At 42.4% G+C, this 21,760-nt stretch overlaps 1 protein-coding gene across 8 annotated transcripts in view; it reads right to left on the reverse strand.

Moving 5' to 3' along the window:
• TMEM40 (transmembrane protein 40) overlaps positions 1-21,760 on the reverse strand; it is a 185,187-nt gene that overhangs the window by 38,149 nt on the left and 125,278 nt on the right. For all 8 annotated transcript variants that reach the window (XM_078661605.1, XM_078661603.1, XM_078661600.1 and 5 more), the window contains 2 exons: positions 15,016-15,069; positions 11,741-11,794 (listed from right to left, as the gene is read on the reverse strand). In XM_078661605.1, the coding sequence (XP_078517731.1) occupies positions 11,741-11,794; positions 15,016-15,069 (108 nt within the window). The remainder of the gene's footprint in view (positions 1-11,740; positions 11,795-15,015; positions 15,070-21,760) is intronic.

A 21,760-nucleotide genomic window follows, 5' to 3' on the forward strand; every position in this document is an offset into this window, starting at 1 on the left:
AGAACCTAGGAATAAAGGATCTTCAACTGTGCCCACTGTTTGTGATGAATAGCAATCAGGTGGCAGATCTATGCAGTGAATGAACTCACCGCGGTCCGTTCATGGAAAAAAACCAAGATGGCGGCAAGCTTGCTAATACAGCTGTGGTCTGTTGAGATGCGGGGAAACCTGTTTGAGGTCAAAAGGAAGTGACGGGTGCATGTCCAGAATAGAATCAAGACTAACATGACGCCGGTGCACCAGCATCAGCAGGATTCAGCTCATGTCCTGGTGTATTGTGGCTTGGCTGGACTGAGTAGTCCCCATGTAAACCCACGGATGTGCAGGAGTTCTGCTGAGGCTCCATCAAGCATGAGGGGGTGATGACAGATGAAGCCACGGTGTACAGATCTTATCTGAGTTTCCCCTAGCAGTCAGATAAACGTCAGAGGAGGTAATGACTTTCTCTCTCCTCGGTGGTCAGTTCTAGGGGGCTATAGCGTGGGGGAGGAGCCGGGAGCCGGGCGGACGCTGATCGCCTCGGCTCCCGGCTCGCGAGTTGCTCGGGCCCGGTCCTGGGCGGATGCAGCTCCTCTTTTCGACCACTCACTTCGCCAACACGAAGCGGAGCGAGGGGGGCAGGTGCGGAGAGACAGCGATCGCACCTGGGTTGGCGGACGGGCTCGATCTTCCGAGTTGGAGGAGGAGAGGGCGAGGCTCTCAAAATGGCAGGCGGCACTACGCCAGGGGACTCCCCTGACTGCTGCGGCCGCTGGAGGTAGGATTGCGTCCTGCGCCACCCCAGTTTGTCGAGACTCTCACCGCAGCAGCTGGCATCATTTCCACTAGCTTTCATTTCGGTGGAGACCCCCACCGAGGGAATCCTCCCAGCGCCTGCCTGACTCTAAGATGGCGGTCGGCGGCGATTCTCGGATGGCGATCGCTGCTTCCACTGGCTCGCCCCAACTTCTCCCTGGCCTCCTGCTAATCCTGCGGCCCCCTCTTGGATTTTTGGCCTGCCTCCTGACCTGCTGCCAGTTTGGGGCCACTGCCAGTGCTGGATTGCCTTGTGGCCCTGCTACACGGGCCAGATACCCGGAACACTCACCCCTCCCCCCCCCCACATGGCACCAGGGTTCTGAATGTTGCCGGGAGCCGCTGCTCCCGGAATCCACACCGCCTGCGGTTGAATGCAGACACAACCCACCGGCTGCCGTGCAGCGCCTCACGGCCAACGCGTGACCGCACCAACAGCGTCAACATGGCCTTCACCACCTGGCGCACTCTCACCCCCACCGTGACGGCTGACTGCAAGCTCTCCAAGATGGTGACGCGCCTGCGGCTGGCCTCCAGCTTCATCTCCCACCTTCACTCCTGGACTTTTGCTTTGTCCTGACCGACACTTGGTTGCTGTTTTTGGACAGTTTCTCTGGACTCTAGCCCTCCTCCCATTCCCCCGTCCTTTTACCCTTTTCCCTGTGGAAGATCCTCAAATGTTCCCTCCCTTTTCTGCCTCCCCCTCTCTCCATACCCTTCCACCCCTCCCACCCTCCCTTTGTGCTGTGACTGTATATTGTAATCACTCTAATCAATGGTATTTGCCTTAGACCTTGCACCGTATACCATTCCTATGTGACCCTTAGAGTTTTTCCAGTCATATCCCCTCCCTATGTATATAGAGATAACTCTAATCACTAGTATATGCAGTAGACCTTTGTATTCTCTACCATTCCTATGTGACCATTAGAGTATATCCGGTCTTATCCCTTCCTATGTATATAGAGATAACTCTAATGACTAGTCTCCTATGTGACTTTTAGAGTATATCCATGTGTATCCCTTCCCTATGTATATAGAGATAACTCTAATCACTGGAACATGCAGTAGTCTGCTATGCTCTCTTCCATTCCTATGTGACTTTTAGAGTATATCCAGTCATACCCCTTCCCTTTGTATATAGAGATAACTCTAATCACTAGTCTATGCAGGAGTCCGCTTTGCTCTCTACCATTCCTTTGTGACTCTTAGAGTATATCCATGTGTATCCCCTCCCTAAGTAGATAGAGGTATCATTAGTATATGCCTAGAGTTTATCCATTTGTATCTCCTCCTTGTGTGACTCTATCTCTTGTACATTTGCAATTTTTTCTGTTTGTACCTTTTTAAAACGCATGTAATCCTAAGTCCGTATGTTTTCAACTGGTTCTTATGTAAGTCAAACATTTTGCAAATTTGTTCTTCCGATTGTAACCTTCATGCCTTATGGTTGTAACTGGGTCCTATGTAAAGCGCTCTGACACCTTCGGGTAAAGTTCGCGCTATATAAAATTGCATAAATAAATAAATAAATAAATATAGGAATGAGAACTGACTTTTAGCCTGCTTTGCAAAATCAAATGGGAATTTTAAGACACTAAAAATAAACAGAAAAAAACTGTGGGTGCTAAACACGTAAACATGTAAATAGTCCTTGAGCATTTGCGTTATCTTTAACTCATGATTACTTTAGGTGTCTACTACTAAAACCTTGAGAAGTAGCTATTAAGAGAATCTACTTGTGAGGATTATCAAGAGGACTTGTGGTGCCTGATAGTGTAACAATTCAGATTGAAGTGAATTTAAACAAGAATACCACTTTCTCAAGTTCTGCGAAAGTAGACAAAAATGCTGAATGTGAACTAAAGTGCAGGCAGGCTAACTAAAATGGAAACTGTAGCAAAAATGGAACCTGTCCCTCATATGTTTAATAACCTCAAAGCGTTCAACTAAAATGAAAAACCAAGAAGCATAAAAGCAATCGATTAAAAAAAAAAAAATTAATAGAGTTATAAAGGGGAATGGCCATGGTGTTTATGACATCCCTACATTTAACTTCTAAACAATCACGGAATGTGTTTTTGTGATTATTATAACTTCATTTACACATTTACAGAACAGAAGAATATGCTAGAAACATGCATTTGATAGAATCACAATTCATCACTTGTTGCATATTCAATAATACATGCTTTCCATACTGAAATTAAAGTGGTCTCTGTATTGGAAGCCAAAGGATCACAACAAAATATTATGGAGTCGTGCAGTCACTCATGGTATGAAAAAAATTAAAGTGCATCCTGTTCCCTTACAGAACAGTTCAGAACACTGTGCCTTGGTGCTCAACTCAGATGGCAAAAATTACCAATGTCTATCTACTCCCCAGAAGTGTTTCTGGGCCCTACCAGTTGTGATGTAGTGACCCTTCTGATGAGGGAGGGAGATAGAGTGAAAAAGTTTCTGTATCGACCTGCCTAAAAAATCAAGTTTTTTTTAATAAAGCTATGGTTGATTGAAGGAGTAACCCATAACACTGCAGATAAGAGGAGGAACGGTATTGTGACCGGGTGTTCAATACTGACTCCATCCCGCCCCACCCTAACCTACCCCGTCGTGAGAAATAAAATGATAGTAACAGGGTTATTATCATTTTATTTTTTGTTTCTCCTGCTTAGCGGAGGAGCCTCCCCTCTTGCGAACCTGGGAGCTTCCATGCTGTTGATGATGGAAATTGTATTAATAAGGTGTTTCCAAACGCTAGCCAAGCGGCATTTCGGTGTTCTGTAGAGCTTATGCAGTCGATCATTAGCTTTTTGGTCAGTGATGCGAGGTCTGCTATGCTTGCTGTTGACCATCGCACCTGCTTTAGATTCATAGTGGTGGTCATGCCGATTTCTGTTCGGGCTTGTACATAAATACGTGAGGCTATATCTATCCGCAAAAACTGGCACGAGTGATCCCCCTGTGTGCTGTTTTTTTTATTGAGAAGTGTTTAACCAATGGAATCAGGGGCATGGAAACAATTGCATAGTCGATTAGTGATTGAGAGTTGGGGGTTATGATATCTGTAATTTTGTGGGGGTCTCATCTGGGAGTCTTCCTTAAGGACCCTCATTCTGAGGAATTCAGATGTCATAACTAGCTTTTCATCATTTAGATCTCATCGTTTAGCTTTTGAGATGGCCTGGGCCATGATGTTCCAAAATGTGTTGTCAAGGTTAAGTGTGTCATCATCCTCTGTACTGTACAATATATTTGAGTTGAAATTACCTGTCATTATTATGTCCCATGTGGGTTGGGCTTGCTTTTACCTGACTGGATATTGTGGCTATTATTTTTCCTATTAAGGCTTCATTTTTTTAGGCATTTGGGTGCATGCAGATGTTGAACTATTATCCTCTGATAAGTTACTGAGTTTGATGATTTGAAGGCCAAGGTCCACGTGAGGTAGTTCTTCTGTGATGATATCTAACTGGAAAGATATTTAGATCGCATGGCCTCCTTTAGGTCTTCCGTATTTCTGGTACTTAGTAGCCACGGTTTGTTAGGACAAAAAGCCTTCTACCGGAAGGTCTACTGCTGACCAAGTGTCTTGGAGGGCAATTATGTCTATGTTCATTGGAAGGGGTACCGTCTTAGAGCATCGATTTTGCCCCTGCAGTGTTTCAAGATATAAGATGTAAGAACTTGGATTCAGATGGTAATGTACTTGCATGAGAAGTACATGTGGAACATTGAGCATTTAGGGCTAAGGGGAGCCAGGCCTATTGGACCCACTTTGGTTTGTTCGAGGTATAATTGGGCTTCGGTCTTCCAAATGATCAGAGGAGGTACCTCTTGCACCCCTCAGTATCAATTGAACAGTCCTTACAGGTGGAGACAGCAACCAGTTTTTTTGTAACCACAGGACAGGGAACCTAGGGTGCTGGTGTATTTTTAACGCAATATCCCAACTTGCGAAAGTGCAAATCAAGTCTACGTTTTCATTTGATTTCCAAGTGCTTCATGGTTGATTGTGGTTGATGGTGATTATTGGTTGGCAGGTATTCAACTACTATTAGATCTATTGATGCTATGACTTTTAGTTCTGGGATCTCTACTAGCAGTCTTAAAATATTTACTCTGTTGAGGATATTCTGTTGACCTTGGGGGATGTATTCTGGTTGGAATAGAAGCTTGCTTTGGCTGCCCTCGATTTTGAACAATGATTCCGGCAGGGAAGAGACTTTTGAGGTGCAAGTCAAGGATGTTTTAACTTGTCTGGCGGCATCTGAGTTGTGCGATGAGCCATTCTGGTGTCCTATCATGTTATTGTTTTGTTTCAATTTCGGAGGACCTGGTTTCCCTATGGGTTTGATACCAATTTGGGGAGTTGATTTGTCCTTTACCGGCTCTAAATGTTTTGAGGAGATGGTTCGGCTGTAGCCATTGGTGACAACAGATTTTAAATTCTGCCTAGAGATGTGTGTGATTGATTTGTTATGTTCCCCACAGTGTATGTTATCTCTTCGATGGTACAGTAAATTCACTTAGCCCTTTTAGTTGAGTGAGGGGATGGATTAAACTTGAGGCCTGGTTAAAGCGCTGTTTCATGACTTTCCACCCTGTTTGGAACGATGTCCTATGGATTTGGCCCTTTGATTCACTTCTCCTGCCGGAGAAACATAAGTCTGGCCCTGGATGTCATGTATTTGTTGGTCCTCCAATTGTGTTGGTCCTGGGGTGGGTTTACAATTATTTGCTACAAAAATTTCCTTCTCTCTGCGAGATTGGGTTTTAATGTTATTTCTTCCCTGAGATCGGAAGAAATTGTGAAGACTGTGGCCGAAATCCCAGTGTCATCCAGATAACTGATTGATGCATTAGTTTAGTAGGGGAGGTTTCCATATCCACTTTAGTATTTTGGGGCAAGTATTGGGTAGATTAATTTGGAAACCATTTCCTTGGATTGTGTGTTTTTATGTCTTGCCTTCCTTGCTCGCTTCTGTTACCTTTTGGTTAGTTTGCTGGATGAGGGGCTTATGTTGGTAGTGCGTTGACCAGCCTTCTAGTTTGTTCGTGCTAAGTTTACTATCTTTTGGTCTATTCGTTTGACAGTATTTGGCCGTACATGTGGCCCTTCCTGTGGGTCTAGGTACACATGTTGTGTTTTCTGGCTAGAGCTACTGGTTTGATTTGCGGTGATTGGATTGTTTTTTATGACAATCCTGTCTGATGCTAAAATTGGTGACAACATTTCCGGGAGTGAGGATAATTTGTCTATAATCGGACCACATGTACATTTCGTTGGTGATGGTGAATAGATGGCTGTACCTTTGTGATTATGGATGTTAAAGATTCCAGTTTTAAGTTTATGCCTGAGATGTGTACAGCCATCAGATCATTAGGTTGATCTGTACATCAAATTTGTCCGGCCTAAAGTTCAAGACTTTGATGATTGTAGTGTTGTTAATAAGAATTTTCCACCAGGGCAGGTTGTCATTGCTTGCCTACAATTGGTGGGGACTCGCACTCGCTTGTTGAGGAAATCATATGAGGAGAATGGAGCTTTGCCATCTTCTAAGGGAAGCTCGTTCTTCTACTTCAAGACAACCTAAAGGTATTTTTGCAGTTGAAGTTATTTTTGGGAGCACCAGTCAAGTAGTGGTTCTGACAGCGCTTTTGGCCTTGATAGTGGATGTGTTGGCATGGTTTTTGCACAGTAATGCATGTAGCAGTGCAGGCACCTTGTCATTCCTTTCCATAGTTTGTTGTTTTATTGTAGAAGATGTAGGAATTGTTGGACCTTGGAGGAGACCTGGAAACTAGTTATCAACTAGACATATTGTTATGGCTTCCAGGGCCTGCAAGGGAATCATGTTGTTTGAAACAAAGAGTGAGCTTGACCATGAGCCATCCAAGAGGACGCCCTGCCCAATGTTATTAAAGTGAGGCTCAATATCTATATTGCATTCACTTTCTAAAATTGAATCATTTGCATAAATCTTGTTAGAAGTGAATGGAGATCGATGAACCTGGGCAGTTACCTGTAGAGGTTTGCAGATAGGATTAGGCACTGGTGTGCTGGATTTTCCCATGGTAGCCTAGCGTCAGGTGCTGTGGCCAGATGGCACAAGGTGCCTTCATTTGAGGTGATTGTTTCAAAAGGTAGGATAAATGGGAGTCAGTGCCTTTTTTCGACTTTTGTGGAGTTATGGGGCAAGGCAAGCTAGGTACTTCCTCCAGTGTGGCATAGTTTACAGCCACGGTATCTGTCAAAAAGAATGTTTTTGTGATGGATTTATTTATCCAAAATGGGACACTATTGACTCTGGGGGAGAAGCTGCAACCAGACTTTCATTTGAAGTTTTGTCTTGTTTGCTATATGTATTTGTGTCCTTTGGCAGGGCTTCCTTTCATGCGTTGTAAATCAGTGGTTGACGAGACTTTCCTGATCTCATTTTATAGATTCTTTTGTGGATTTATCTTTAAGGAAGAGTTTGCTATTTGTTTTGGTGATATGATATATAGGAAAGTTAAAGGTTACATTGTAAGGTTTGAATGTGGTCATATCGGACCTCTGATTGATCTGTTTGGGAGAATTATTGCCACAGATTAAATACAGTATTTGTTGTTAGGCTGGGACGGCATGAGCACAACTACTTCTAAGAGGCCCTTCTTCAGTAGAGTGCAAGCCTTAGATGTACAGTCCCGAATTGCTGCATGCAGTGGTTTTGTTTCTGTAGTGATCAGAGCTTGTTGCATTAGTTTCCTGTTAAAGGATGGTTGAAGTCTGAGTTTTGTGACTATTTCAAAGAAGAGCCAGCTACTAGTCTCCTAAAGGCAGGCCCTAGGTAGACCATGTGGCAGGGTGCAGTGTAAGCAAAAGTTATGACCTGTACTTTTAAGTTTTTCATGTCCTGGTAGTGAAAAACACCTAAATTCGGTTTTCAATACTATGAGGCCTACTCCTCTCATAGGTTAACATTGGAAATTCCATAAGAACATTCCTGATTAGAAAGGAGTAGCTGTGTCATGTTTCTTATCTTTGGAATGGCAATGATAAATACTCTTTACTGGTAAAGTTGGATTTAATATTACCAATTTAGAAGGGCCACTTTTAGAAAGTGTAAATTTTTCTGCTCTTACAGCTCTGTGTGACTGCAGTCGGTCTGCAATACACGTCTGGGGTGGGTGAGAATGACACTTTGTGCATTCCCTCTAGAAAGCCACTAACACAGGAGGTTTAGGTGTGTCTGGAGAATTATCTGAATTCGCATGGCTCTTCCTAAACAGGAAGGGAGGGTGTGGCTGATTCACCTGAATAGGCAGTGCCCTGTCCCCACACAAAGGGTGAATTTCCCCCAACTGATAGTTCAGAGCCAGGGCTAGGAAGATAGGGCCCAGGCACACTTCAAAAACCCTTCTGTAAAGTCACCCCCACTTCAAAGGCACAACTGGGTATAAGTACTGGGTCTCTGACCCCTCCAAATCAGCCACTTCTGGAACTACAAACAGATTAAGTCAGAAGAATTGCTGTGCTGCATCAAGAACTGACATTCTGCTGGACTGCTGACCTGGAAGACTTACTTTTCTGTTCTGCTGCCCTGCTGTTCAGACTCCGCTGATGGGAGCTGAACTCTGCCTTGCAACCGAAATAATCTACAAAGGCTTGCTGGGTTGTCGCCTGTTGATTGAGACTCAGGGATATCTAAGTCTCTATCTCTGCTCCTGTGCCTGCTCACTGGAACTGGACCCACATACATGTACCAGAGAAATCAATGCATCTTCAGTCTGCAAGCAGAGGAACTGGTGCATCCACCCTGTTGCAGGAGTAGAACCTGGTGCATCGCACTTGAAACCACCATATCGCTTCCAGAACCAACGCTTCAGAAGAAATGCATCGCCACCACTGCGTGGAGAAGATCAACGCATTGTCGCTCCAGTGTGGATTAGCCCAGTGCATAGTCTACGGAACCACTGTCCTCAGAACCCACTCAACAGACCTGATGCATCAAAACCACTACGTGAAGAAAATCGAAGCATTAACCTCATAAGTGGGCCCGGCATCAACGCATTGCTCGTCTGGACCCCACATCTCGCTGTTGTGACCAGCATCAAGGTTCTCTGTTCCCCAAGCCTGAGTGTCTCCTGTCCCCAGCATGCGCTCCATCATGGTTGGCTTGAACTGTTGACTTTGTCCCGGGGCAGTGCAACTAGATGACCCCCACAGGAGTGTATTGCTTCTAAGCGCAATAACTCTTTTTATTCTTTAAAAATTCATAACTCAAATTCTACTTATTGGATGTTTGTCATTTTGGTCTTGATGTATTTATAACATTATGTCTATTTTCCTAAACCTATACAGAGTCTTTTTGTGGTGTTTCCATTGTGTTACTGCATGTGTGTGTGCTAACAAATTCTTTACACAAATGCCTCTTTAGATAAGCCTGACTGCTCTGTGTCGAGCTAATAGAGGGTGATCACAGGTTATCTTTAGTGTGTATCTAGCTTACCCTGCATAGAGAGGTGGTCCCTACTTTGACAGAGGGCATGCCTCTGCCAAATAGAGACCCCATTTCTAGCACAATATACTGTTTAATTAGCATTTTTAGCTGCAACATAACTTGGTCAGCCATTGCTGAATAATTCCAGTGACCTGACTTTGGGCCAGCTGTTGATTTCGATTGGATGGATTTCTTGTATGGGTCAGTTGCCTTCTCTTTGTTTCATGGCTTTCCTCCCTAATCTTCACTCTATACCTTGCCTGGAGCATTTATTCTTTATCCCGGCTTTTGATTGGCTCAATTCTAGCCTTCCCCTGCTGAAGTCAGAGAGCTATTTCTTCATTTGGTTTCAAGCTTTCCTCTCTCTCTCTCTCTTCATGACATCCCTTAACAGCACTCATTACTTTCTCTCCTCCACCGCTTATCTGTAGCTGCTCTCTTGTCCTTCCCCACTGCTTCACTGATTCTTAATACTTTGTGCGAGGGCCCAACAGCAGCTTCACACTTCTACCAACCACTTGCTTCCCTGCTAATCTTTGCTTCCCCATCCCTCCCATTCCCATTTGCTTTATTTGCATATTTTCTAAATTATTTTAGAACAGGCCTGGCTGCAGTACACTTCTTCCAGGCTGCTCGCTTCTTTGTTTTCATTTCTTTCTGTTTTTTATTTACCTTTCTAAAATGGACATAAGCCATCTTGGAATGGTAATACTAGTTTCGAATATATGTTAAAATGAATGTCGGTGCATGCACAGTCACTAGCGGCCACCCTGCAGTAGAGTTTTCACAAAAAAGGATTATTCTAAGAAGATCGCAATGAGGTGCATCATTTTGAGATTTCTCATTTGTTTTATTCCTATGGCAAAGTAAACAAGCATTGACAAAGCCAGTAGCTCAGCATTCACATTTCAAAGATGTGACCAACTAGCTTTTCTAATGCTTGTTCAGATGGTGGCTAAGGCCCTTTTTTGTGTGACTTGTTCTTTTCCAATTCCTTCATAAACTCTTGTTTGTGTAGAGATCTGAATAACATGTTTTGCTGTAACTACCACATACCCTGCAATTTCCCTTGCTATATTTTTGCAAGTAAACCCTACCAAGATTTACTGGAGACAAAATGTCTGGTAAATACCAGTGCATGTGGATTTTGTTGGAAACCATTAAAAGTCACATGTTTGAAAGGGTACACTTTTAATAGGTGATCAATACTGTGCCTGTTAAATTAGGACCCACAGTGTTTCACATTTTAACAGATGCGCTAACTATTGCATCTCCACTGGGCCATGAGTAATGAGGGCCTAAATATCTTATTAATGGGTGGTTCCCACAGAGAGGGGCAATAACCCATTAGCCACCTTTAGTGACAGTAGTTTGCTTGAATCTAGAGAATGATTGTGAAACCATGATGCATGGGCAATGGTTTATAGTCTTCCTTGTAAAATAGCTGTGGGCTAGCTCGGGTACCACCTTTTAGTTATGCAAGTGACCTTTATTGTTATTCAAGATCTCACGGGGTCAGTACGGAGTTCTTTTGCGAGAGGAGGTGCCTTCTGAAGTCTGTTGAGCAGTGCCCGGACACCTTATTATACAAAGTTACAATAATCAATAAAATAATATGTTGTAATACGTACTCCGTGAACTCCTCTAGCTGCCACTTCGCGCAAGTATCCATTTCATGATTTGTTGCTTTGTTAAGATGATGAATCAATACAACAATTATCGCTATCTATCAAAAGTACTGCCAATCTCTGGTGGGCTCAGAGACCCCAGAAGCTGGAACTCAAGTAACTGAGGCCTCTAGATTCAGAACATCCTTCATCAAGAAGCAATTGCTTCCTAGAGCTGGCACCAATGACTGGAATTCCACAGTCAACATATTCAGAATTCAGCCCACCCTTCTTACCTTCAGAACACACCTAAAAGCTTGTCTCATCCACTTTTACCCTACTTAAGGATGTCTCTCTTCAGTACCACAACTGGGTTTTCAGAATCTCGACTTTTTTCACATTGCATTCTCCTGCTACTCTCCTCTCTTCCTGCTACTGCTTCCCTGTGTACCTGGACCCTCCACTTGTTCCTATGCTTACGCCTAGTAATTATTAATTTGTTGTGTTATAAGTACAACACCCTAATGCCCTCTAGTCAAGGAGCACTGCAGAAGACTGTCAAATAAATAAATATATACACTGACTTGTAAAACATTCTACATAGTCAGCTTGATAGAAGCGTGAGTACACAAATTCAACAGAGTATTTTGGCCTCATAATATTGCATCCTTTGAGCATTATTATTAAACAGTGGCATCAACCCCTTCTATAAAAATTTAAAAATACTACATTAACAATACAGTCATATTATTACCCGTTTTACAAGTAGTTATTAAATGCTTCAGATTGGCATTTTTCATGCAGTGATGTTACCATGGCAATAGAAATAAAAATGAAATGTCAAGGAATCACCTTCAGTTTTCTTTGATTTCACCTTCGTCTTTCGTGACTTTTCCTCATTAGGATCTGCATAAAATAGCTTATTGTCAGTCTGCTTGAAATGTGCTATATTTTAGATTTTTTTACAAGACTAAATACAATGACAGATATTAACAAAGGATCCGGGCAATTTTACTATGAGATCGACAAAGCAACGAAATCAAACAAAATGGTAAAAGGTGCTAACCTTACCAAAGCATGTTCTAAAACACACTTCTGCATAAATGAGCTATTGTTGCTATATTTCTATAGATATCGCCATTAAATTCATATACATTTTATATCCATAAATATGAGCCTAAACAAGAATGTCTACCTATAGTTATTTTGACACAATATGCACATTGCAAACATTACTTATTTTCATTTTAAAACATCATTTTATATTTAGTTTCTCCCCACAATATGGATTTTCTAATGTATTTGAATGTGTTTCCCTTAATTGGATCTTAAACTTGTGTGGTGTGACCACGCTTGATAATGAATCTTTGAGTAAGGAATTGTTGACTGTTGTATGTGACATAAGAAAGTTAGGGGAAAGCTGCTTAAAGAACCCATGATACAGCGGATAGTGAGTGAGTTATGGCGACTAGGTGCTTGTAAGCGTATGCAGCCAAAAAGCTGTTGCAACCATCGTACCAGTGACCCAACCAGCACCACACCGTAGGAGTGTACTCTAGGACAGGTAGGGAAGTTTTTAAAAAAAACAATGCACCTCAGCAGCAAGGGGAGGGGAACACTGCTAAAAAACATTATAACATGGGAGGATCCACTTTGAAAGACAAAAGGATTTGAAGTGGGATTATTTGTGAACATCACCTATGCCTTCTAAAGCAAACACACACACACACAACACTGAGAGGGGAGAGTGGGAAGGCCACCATTTGTGTATTTCTCTTTCATCCAAGGTTGATACATCGAATAACATTAAGTCCAGTAATGCTTGTTTTTTACAGTGCTTAGAGATAGTAAAAGTGCTGTATCAAGTGCTATATAATAAGGTATTATTAATATTGTTACTAGTTGTAGAAGTAGTATTACTATTGTTGTTTTACGGTTTTGGTAATTTTTTCCTCTGGCTCAGATATACAGTTGGGTGTTATTGGCACAGGGATGGTCCTCTAGCCAATGGGTTTTAGGGCATTATTTAGAATTTGGCAGAGCAGGATATCCCCTGTACACATCCACTGTACATCCACCAGTTAAGAGGTGTGGTAAATGACTGATTTCTAAAGGCAGATCCTCAGCTTGCTCTGCCATCAGACATCTTTTCCTGGTGGCCCTTCCATCACAGAGTGGCTGGGTCAAAGTGTTAGTAGGCCTACCCTATTGTTGTATTTTAGAAACTCCCCCACATTAGGACACTTGTTTCTGGAATACAAAACAATCCAGGCTGGCTGGCATAGCAATTTTGTTTTTGGGCAGGAGCACTTTTGTTAAAGATCGTCCCTGCTGAGATGAAAGGGATCTCAACATTTTACAGGTGGACCTGCACTGAGCTTGCAAAAGTAGTGAATCTGCATCAGCAGGCTAATGGTATGCCTGCCAAAAATGAAATAACCCCCTTTATCGTCTTATCGTCTCTTAAACAAAGAGACTAAATAGATTTTCTGAAGAGTTGATAGTCAGGTCAAGGTCAGTTGATGTTTGTACTCGGTTAGCGTCACCGTTGTTAGTTTTCCTGGAGGGCTTCTTTTGACAATGGAGGAGCTATTTGTCTCCTGGGGAGTCAGGGGCATATTAGCAAGAACCTTGTTAAAATTATCGCCGTTTTAGCGGCAGGAAATTGCCGCTAAAACGGCGACAATGGGCTTGCTAATATGCGTTATAGAATTCCAATAGAAGCCCAGGTTAAATGTGCAGGGCATCTAACCTGGGCTTCTATTGGAATTCCATAACGCATATTAGCAAGCCCATTATCGTTATTTTACTCGCAGTTTTCTGCCGCTTAAACGGAGATAACTTTAACGAGGTTCTTGCTAATATGCCCCTAAATTCTTTAAGGTGAAGGTCTTAAGGAATGAGGCACAGCTATTAGCTACTTGCATCTTAGGCATGCTCTGCTGGGGACCGTACAGTACCCTCACTGGCTGATGTAATATAGAAGATCTGGAGTGTATATATATTCCACATTCAATGAGGCACAGGACCTGTAAGCCACTCAAATAAAGGTAGGCGTTTGCATGGCCAATCTGAAGTGGATTGGAAGGAGAAGTGTCTTTTAGTTGCCAAGCCTTTTGATAGTGCCAAAGAAGGGCCCCGAAGGTACTCGACTGCACGGGGAAAGGGAGTTTGCTAACAAACCGCTATGTGACATGTGTAAATAAGTGACCATTGTTGAAAAGACTAAAGTACACAAAAAGTGATGGATGCCGCCCGAGCTATTGGCAGCAGCTGAGATTAATTCAAGCATTGCATCCATCACCTTGTTGTTGCATTTGTCACCCTAAGTGCACTGGGTATGCTCAGACATGGGTCCCGTACTCACTCTGCCACTAAAATCAAAATATACCCAGCTGATGAGTCCATAATAAGTGAGAAAACGGGCCTGGGTTGCTTGTTTTCCAGTTCAGGGAGGACCTGGCTTGGCATTTCAAGCTGGACTGTTCCGGTTGGAGCAGGATCAATGCTGATTTGCATATAGCTGGGTACAAACTGAGGTGGCATGGTGAGTGAAAAACAAAGGATTGGGATGCTGTACCAAGCAACTGTCAGTGGTTGAGATTAATTCAAGCATTCCATCCATCACCTTGTTGTTGTTGCAGTTGCCACCCTAAATGCAACAGGAATGCCCAGATGTGGGTCTCATGCTCACTGTGCCACTGGAATCAAGCCTTACTTGGCTGATGAGCCCATAGTAAGGGTAAAACTAGTCCTGGGTTGCTTGTTCTCCAGTTCCGGGAGGACCTGGCCTGGCAGTTCAAGCTGGACTGTTCAGATTGGATCAGGGTCAAACTCTGATTTGCATATGGCATTTTTACCATGCTAAAAAATGTCCTAACATTGGCAAAGGTGAAACTTAAGTATTTCGCTCACCACTTGTGGAGAAGAGTGAGATGAATATTCAAGTGTCAAATTGAAAAATGGCAACAACTGTACTTGTTTATAGACTGTACCAATTATTAAAAACAACAATCTTACACTTTCTTGTTTTAAGTAAATGCAGTGCTATTACATTTTATTACAGTGCTACAGTGCTAGTGTATGAGAAAAGAAGCACAGATATATGACTTAAATGACTGAATTACCTTCTAATTTCTCTAAATGATCATTCTCGCCCTCTGGATCTTCCCGATTAGCATCTGAAGAAGATAGTTGCATTGTCATCTTATTTCTACTGAATTATGCATTTGTTCTCATTATAGTCATGCACACAGGTATAAGGCAAATTATTGTGAAATATAAAAATTGAAGACATTGAATTACTCAAGCAAATTTGTAAAAAGTGCGCACATTCACAAAGCATGTATTTATATACTTATGTATGCATTACTTACAATGGCCATATTTCTTAAGCTTTAGCCCGTTAAATTAATATCCACTCTTTCATAACTATGAGCCCAAAGAAGACAACATGAGCTAATTCTGAAAATGTTCTATATTGCAAACATGATCTATTTTTTCCAGTGATCATCTCCACTTCCAGCTTCAGTCTGAAATTTTAAAAGGATCTGCCTGTGTTTGTCTTGAATATACCCTGTAAAGAGCTGCATGCCACTGGTGTAGGTTCACCAGGCTTGATAATGAATAGATCTTTACAGAAGGAAGTGGTGGGTGGACCACGCAGCCCAAGATTACTGGTGGAAGGCCAATTAAGATAGTTGTATAAAGGGGTAACTCATCACAATGCAGGTATGTCAGGCAGTGTGAGCAGGTGAGTTGTCATGGGAGTACACAACTAATTTGCCGCTGCTGCATTCTCTATGTCAGTCAATTTCCTTCTAGCACTAGAAATGACAGTTATGCATCGGGACACATGTTTTTTACTTACATTTCCTACGGTTAAAGAAAACGAAACAAAGGACTTATTTGTCTGTAAGTCACATTCTCAATTATGTTATTGCTTTACAGATGTCTTCTTTTTACCGTTGATGGGAGAAAGTGTTTTCTCTGCATTCCCAATTTCAGATGGTGTGCTGTCTTTTTGATAGCAATCATTTTATCTTGGGGCTGGGTGAGTCATTTGAGGTGGCTTAACCCCTTCCCTGGAAATGTTTGGAAAATAGAGCAATATGATATACTACGGCTTTGTCCCTTCAATTGGACACTGGGAGGAAAACCATTAGAATCCGTCAAAGAATATACTTATTTGGGGGGAATTTTCTCCTACACCTTACAAAATTCCTCCCATTTACAGCACATAGGGCGAAAGGCAGACGTCCATTTAGGGGCACTGTTGAAGTTATACTCTTCTTCCGGGAACAGGCATTTTCAACCTTTGCTAGAGGTTTATTGTATGAAAATCCCTCCCATTTTAATGTATTCCTTTGAGTATATTCACATTAAATCCTGGCAACCAGTAAAAGTGAGAGAAGGGATTCTTTTACGCAAACTGCTAAAAGTTAGCCAAGATGTACCGGTCCAAGAACTCCGCCTCCAGCTTTCCTTAGATAGCATAAATGCTAGGGCTATTTCCAACATAATAAGAAGGGCATATTATCTTCTACACGGCGATCCTGATTCTCTAAGGCACATCTTAAAATTGGAAACTTTTAGAGATGAGTCATCGCAGCATATTTTTAACAAAAATCTTAATATAGCTCTTAACCTATATCACTGCACATTAGCACTCTTACAAACTTGGACACCAGTACATTTGAAGCTCTTTTTAAAGAACTTGACTCCAAGAATAAGCTTTGAACTGGATGTAGAACATTGTTTACAAATAAAACACTATATACAATGTGTAAATAACATAAAATATGAATCCCCTGAGCTATACACATATTTCTCACTAGAATACAGGGTACGGCGTTGTATTCTTTTACTGCGGTTGGACATCCTCCCCTTGAAAGTATACATAGTCAAATGGTATACCTCAGAAAACTCAACAGGATTCTGTGATTTGTGTAAGGGAGGAATGCTAGATCTACCACACGTATTGATAGTTTGCCCAAATCCAACCCTGGTAGAAGCCTGGCCTCGGTATTTAAAACCCATTTGTTTTAGATATAATATCTTTTCTACACAACGTCTAATTAAGTTATGTAAATCACCATCGGATTAATTTGCCTGCCATCAATTGCATACATTTTTAAAGAGCTTTTTAAAGTTGTTTTAAAGTGTATTATGGTAATATGTTTTTAAAATACATCTGTCATATGTGTTGCCCTCAGTGGAGGTCAGATTTAATAAACCTTGACTTGCCCTTGATGTACTGCAATAGTACCTTCAGGAAAGCAAATGTATTAATAATAATAATACTGGCATTTGTAAAGCCTGAATAATTACCCCCTAAGGGTGAGTCACATGGTACTGGGCTAGCCTACTGCCATTGCCGGGGATCGAACCGTGACCCCCGTGCTCTGCAGTCAGCCGCCCTGGCTGCTGCGACGCACCTCTTCCTAAAAGCAATTGAATAACCACTGCACGCATAATTGGAAGAGAGACTCCCAACCACTATACACATTATTAGAAGAGGGACCTCCAACGTCCTATATGCATACCTGTCATTATTATCAAATATATAGAAATATGACAGCAGTCAATATAAGGGCCCAGTATGAGGTAGTCAGTACATCTTGGAGATGAGTCAGAAACCTCTGTCTACTCAGCTGCCTGGGTTTGGATTATGTTAGCAGGAGTCTAATAGTATAATGGGGTTAGTTAGACCTGTCAGTCTTAGAGTGATCTTCCCCCAACCTTTTGTCTTTGTGCTCCATGGTTGTGCTGATTTGGTTTTTGCTGGCCTTAGGACTCTGAGACCTTTACCACTGCTAACCAGTGCTATAGTGCTTGTGCTCTCTCCTCTAAAGACGCAATATTGGCTTATCCCCAAATGGCCTAATTAATTTACTTATAAGTTCCTAATAAAATGGTACACCAGGATTCCAGGGCCTGTAAATTAAATGCTACAAGTCGGCCTTCAGCACTGATTGTGCCACCCATTTAAATAGCCCTTTAAGCATGTCTCAGGCGTGCCACTACAGTGCCTGTCTGTGCACTTTAAACTGCCATTTTGACCTGGCAAAATACACCTTTTGCCAGGCCAAAACCTTCCTTTTTAATACATATACGGCACCCATTGGGCAGGTCCTGGACAGCCCAGACGGCAGGGTGCAATGTATTTAAAAAGAAGGACATGTACTTTTACGTTTTATATGTCCTGGTAGTGAAAAACTCTTCACTTTATTTTTAACTACTGCAAGGCCTACCTCTCCTATAGCGTAACATTGGAGTTGCCTCAATACATTTTATAAGTTTTGTTTCCAAATGAGAAGAGGTTACCAGTACTTGTTTGGTGTCTTTGGAATCATAATTTAAAATCCTAACTTATAATGGAGTCAGATTTAAATTGCAATTCTGCAAATGCCACTTTTAGAAAGTTGGCATTTTCCTGCCTTAACTATTAAGTGCTAGTAGCCTGTCTCTGGTCACATTACTGGGGGTAGCTGACAGTTTGGATTTGTGTATTGCTCCTAGACAGCCAAACAAAATAGGGAGCTTAGGTGTATCTGGATGGGCCATGACTGGGAGGATGGGAGGGAGGAACTGGGCACTGCCCCACCTACACCTGAATAGACTGTGTCCTGCCTCCAGAAAAGGGCTGCTTACACCCTATAGTTATTCTGTAGTCAGGAGTGGGGAGACAGGATGCCAGGGGATTTCAAAGGGAAGCCGCTATGAGCTTCTCCCCCATTTTAAAGGATCCGTGGGTATACATGCTGGACCACAGACAACACCAATTCAGTACACTTCTGGACATGTGGATACTCTGCTAGGGAGAAAGACTGGTGTGCTGCTGAAGGACTGCCACTCCTGTTTTGTTGACCTGCTGCCTTCTGCCCCCTTGCCAGGGTGACAAGGACTGGACCTGCATCTCTTGAGCTCAGAACCTAGGGGGAGTCCAGGGGCTAGTTGGCTGACCTCCTGGTCTGAAGCCTCATGGACACAACAGGTTTACCACAAACTTGCACCTGCATTCTCTCATCTGTGACTCTACACTACCAAGTGGTGCCACCTCAGAGCTGGGCTTAAGATGCTTTAACTGCCTCTGTGCATCCAGAAGAACTGACGCATTGCCTCTGCTGAGCAACACAACCCCAAGCAAAACTGACACATCTCCGCTGCTGCATGGATTGGACCTATCGCAAAGACCCGTATCGCTACCGCAACCCACAACGCCTTCGGAATCACCACTGTGCAATGTATCCGTGGTGCAGGCTCTCGCTTATTATGTCAATAGCAGCCTCCTCGACAATTACGGAGTCCCCATCGCAGCCTTGCAGCTCGCCAGAACTGATGCATAACCCCAACTGCGCGCCACATCCCCAGCGCCAGACTTAGCTTTGCAAGCCCAGTCAGCGGGATCCACAAAAATGACGTAGACCCTTGCACCGCAGCCTTGCCTTATCTCAGAACCAAAGCATCACTTTGGCTGCATGGTGCATCTTCAATGCAGATCCACGCAATACTTCGCAACCCAGGATCTAAGATACATTTGTTCAGTGGGCCTAAGAGGGTCCTTGTAGATGGCCCCTGCTCCATCGCAATCGGCCTGAACTTGTGACTTTGACCCAGACTGCAGTGACCAGATGCCCACAGTCAGCACTTTGCACCTTTTGGCACTACTTTCTCTAAAAACTTTAAAATGTAATATCTACAGATCAACAAATTGTAAATTCTTGTCTTGTTTTATTTATTAAACTAAAATTTATTTTGCTAACCTGGTGTGGGATTTTTTTGTGTGGTGTTTTCACTGTTTATTATTTGAAGTGATGCAAACATACTTTGCACATTGCCTTTAAGTTAAGCCTGACTGCTCTGTGCCAAGCTACAGGGAGTTGAGCACAAGTTATTTTGGGTTTGATCACCCTGACAAGGATTGTGGTTGCCACTTAACCAGGGCTCAGAGCCCAGTCAACCAGGAACCCAATTTCTTACAGGGTTTAACTTAGGGGTCCAGGAGAAGGGTTCTTGAACACACAACCTATACACTTCTTTAGAGTGGATGGTAGGCCATAGTCCTAGCTGGCCCTGTTTAGATTGACAATTCCTTAATGCTTATCAGTGCTAAGACATATGCAGCACTGGGCACATCAGTCCTGCTGCCCACTCTGAATGTTGCGGGAATTTCTGGGGAGGCCCATAGGTGTCTTGATAATGGTCACACAGGTCCTCATAGCACACACGTTTAGCATTGGGTTAAGAGGTGAGCAGGTCCTCCCTGTCTTCGTGTGGAGTTATACATGTAACGTAATGACCTCGGAGGTCTCTCTTTGGGTATGACTGGCAAGGCTAAGTCAAACTTCAATTCTCCTGAGAAAGATATATTGAATACCATTATATTGGATAACGGTAACAAATGTAACTTACAGTGCTTAGAAATAAAAAAAAAGTGTGAAAATAAGGGCTATGATACAAGTTATCATTATTATATGGTATTGATCATTCTTCCTGCTGGCCGTGACATACAGCTGTGTGTTGTTTGCTCAGGTACGCTTCTTTAGCCCTACAGCCATAATCTAAAGACAAAGATGATGAACAGAGTTTCAGAAGACTCAATATATGTTATCACGCCTGGTGCACTTCCTTTTGTCAGCTGGGATTAATGTGTCTCGTATATGGAATTTTTATTGTGTAGATCTTTGGGAATGTTGTGTAAGCACAGGTATTTAAGATAAGGCCTGATCGGTGGTCGGTATAATGATTGCAATGTTTGTGCTATATGGTTTAAGAGTTCAATAAACAACAAGTTGTCCTGATATGGACCAGCTGGAGTATAAAATGGTCAGAATAACAGGAACAGTAAACTACTGCAGTCCACACAATGGTAGATATGGCAATTTTGATGTAGCTGGAAGGGAGAAGTGATTTCCGCTTGTAGTTCCAGGGTGCTACATAAGTGGGAATGTTAGGAGTTTTCCTAATAGGCTGGGGAAAGGACATTTTGTTGCCAAAGAGCTCTTCAAGGGACTTAGTTTGTAGGCTAATATACATTTGGAATTCTTAAGCTAGCAACAACTGTTAAAAAGATATGGTTGTAAGAGGGATTGCACTAGTACTCAATTAAAATCAGAGTGACATTTATCTCAAGCATAAGGGTACCAAATTGAATTCAATTTGCCAGGACCTAGTCATCAAGATATACATATAAGGATTAGCTTTATGATTGGTACTGACTTTTCAAAGAATAGAGCCATGTAGATACCATATTTTCTTATTACATATTTGGCAGTCATGAACAAAATGAAGCGCATGTAAGGTTAATTCTTTAACACAGATTTTTGGAAGTCTGGTGACAAAGTAAATAGTGTGATCCAAAGTACATGCCATGTATAAAATCAAAAACTGTTTGGTTTCAGATTAGCAACAAAGCATGTTCAGTTCATAAAACTAATCGGTACAGCCCATCTCCCTTAATGGATTTTTCATCAGGATAACAAGGATGAGAGCATCAATGGTTGTGCACAAAATTCACAGTCCATTCACATTCCATTCACAGTCCATTCACAGTCCATTCACAGTAGGGCGCATGTGTTCAGAATTAACTCTTCATTTTATATGAATGTCAAATGTGTACTTAACACAAAAAAAAACTACAATATTATGTGTATGGTTCCTTTCTAGTTCTTCAAAAACCACTACAAGTCTGACCTCAGCTGTAATCATTGTACTTAGAGTGCTTCTTGGTGCCATGGATGTCAATTCACCAAATGCCTGGGCTAGCAGAAGGGACTTCACATGCCCTTCGACTTTCACTCACACATACACATGCTTACACATACATACGCTTACACATACACACGTATTCACAAACACTCACACAGACAC

Source organism: Lissotriton helveticus, chromosome 9 (genome assembly GCF_964261635.1).
Source record: "Lissotriton helveticus chromosome 9, aLisHel1.1, whole genome shotgun sequence".
Taxonomy (NCBI): Eukaryota; Metazoa; Chordata; class Amphibia; order Caudata; family Salamandridae; genus Lissotriton; species Lissotriton helveticus.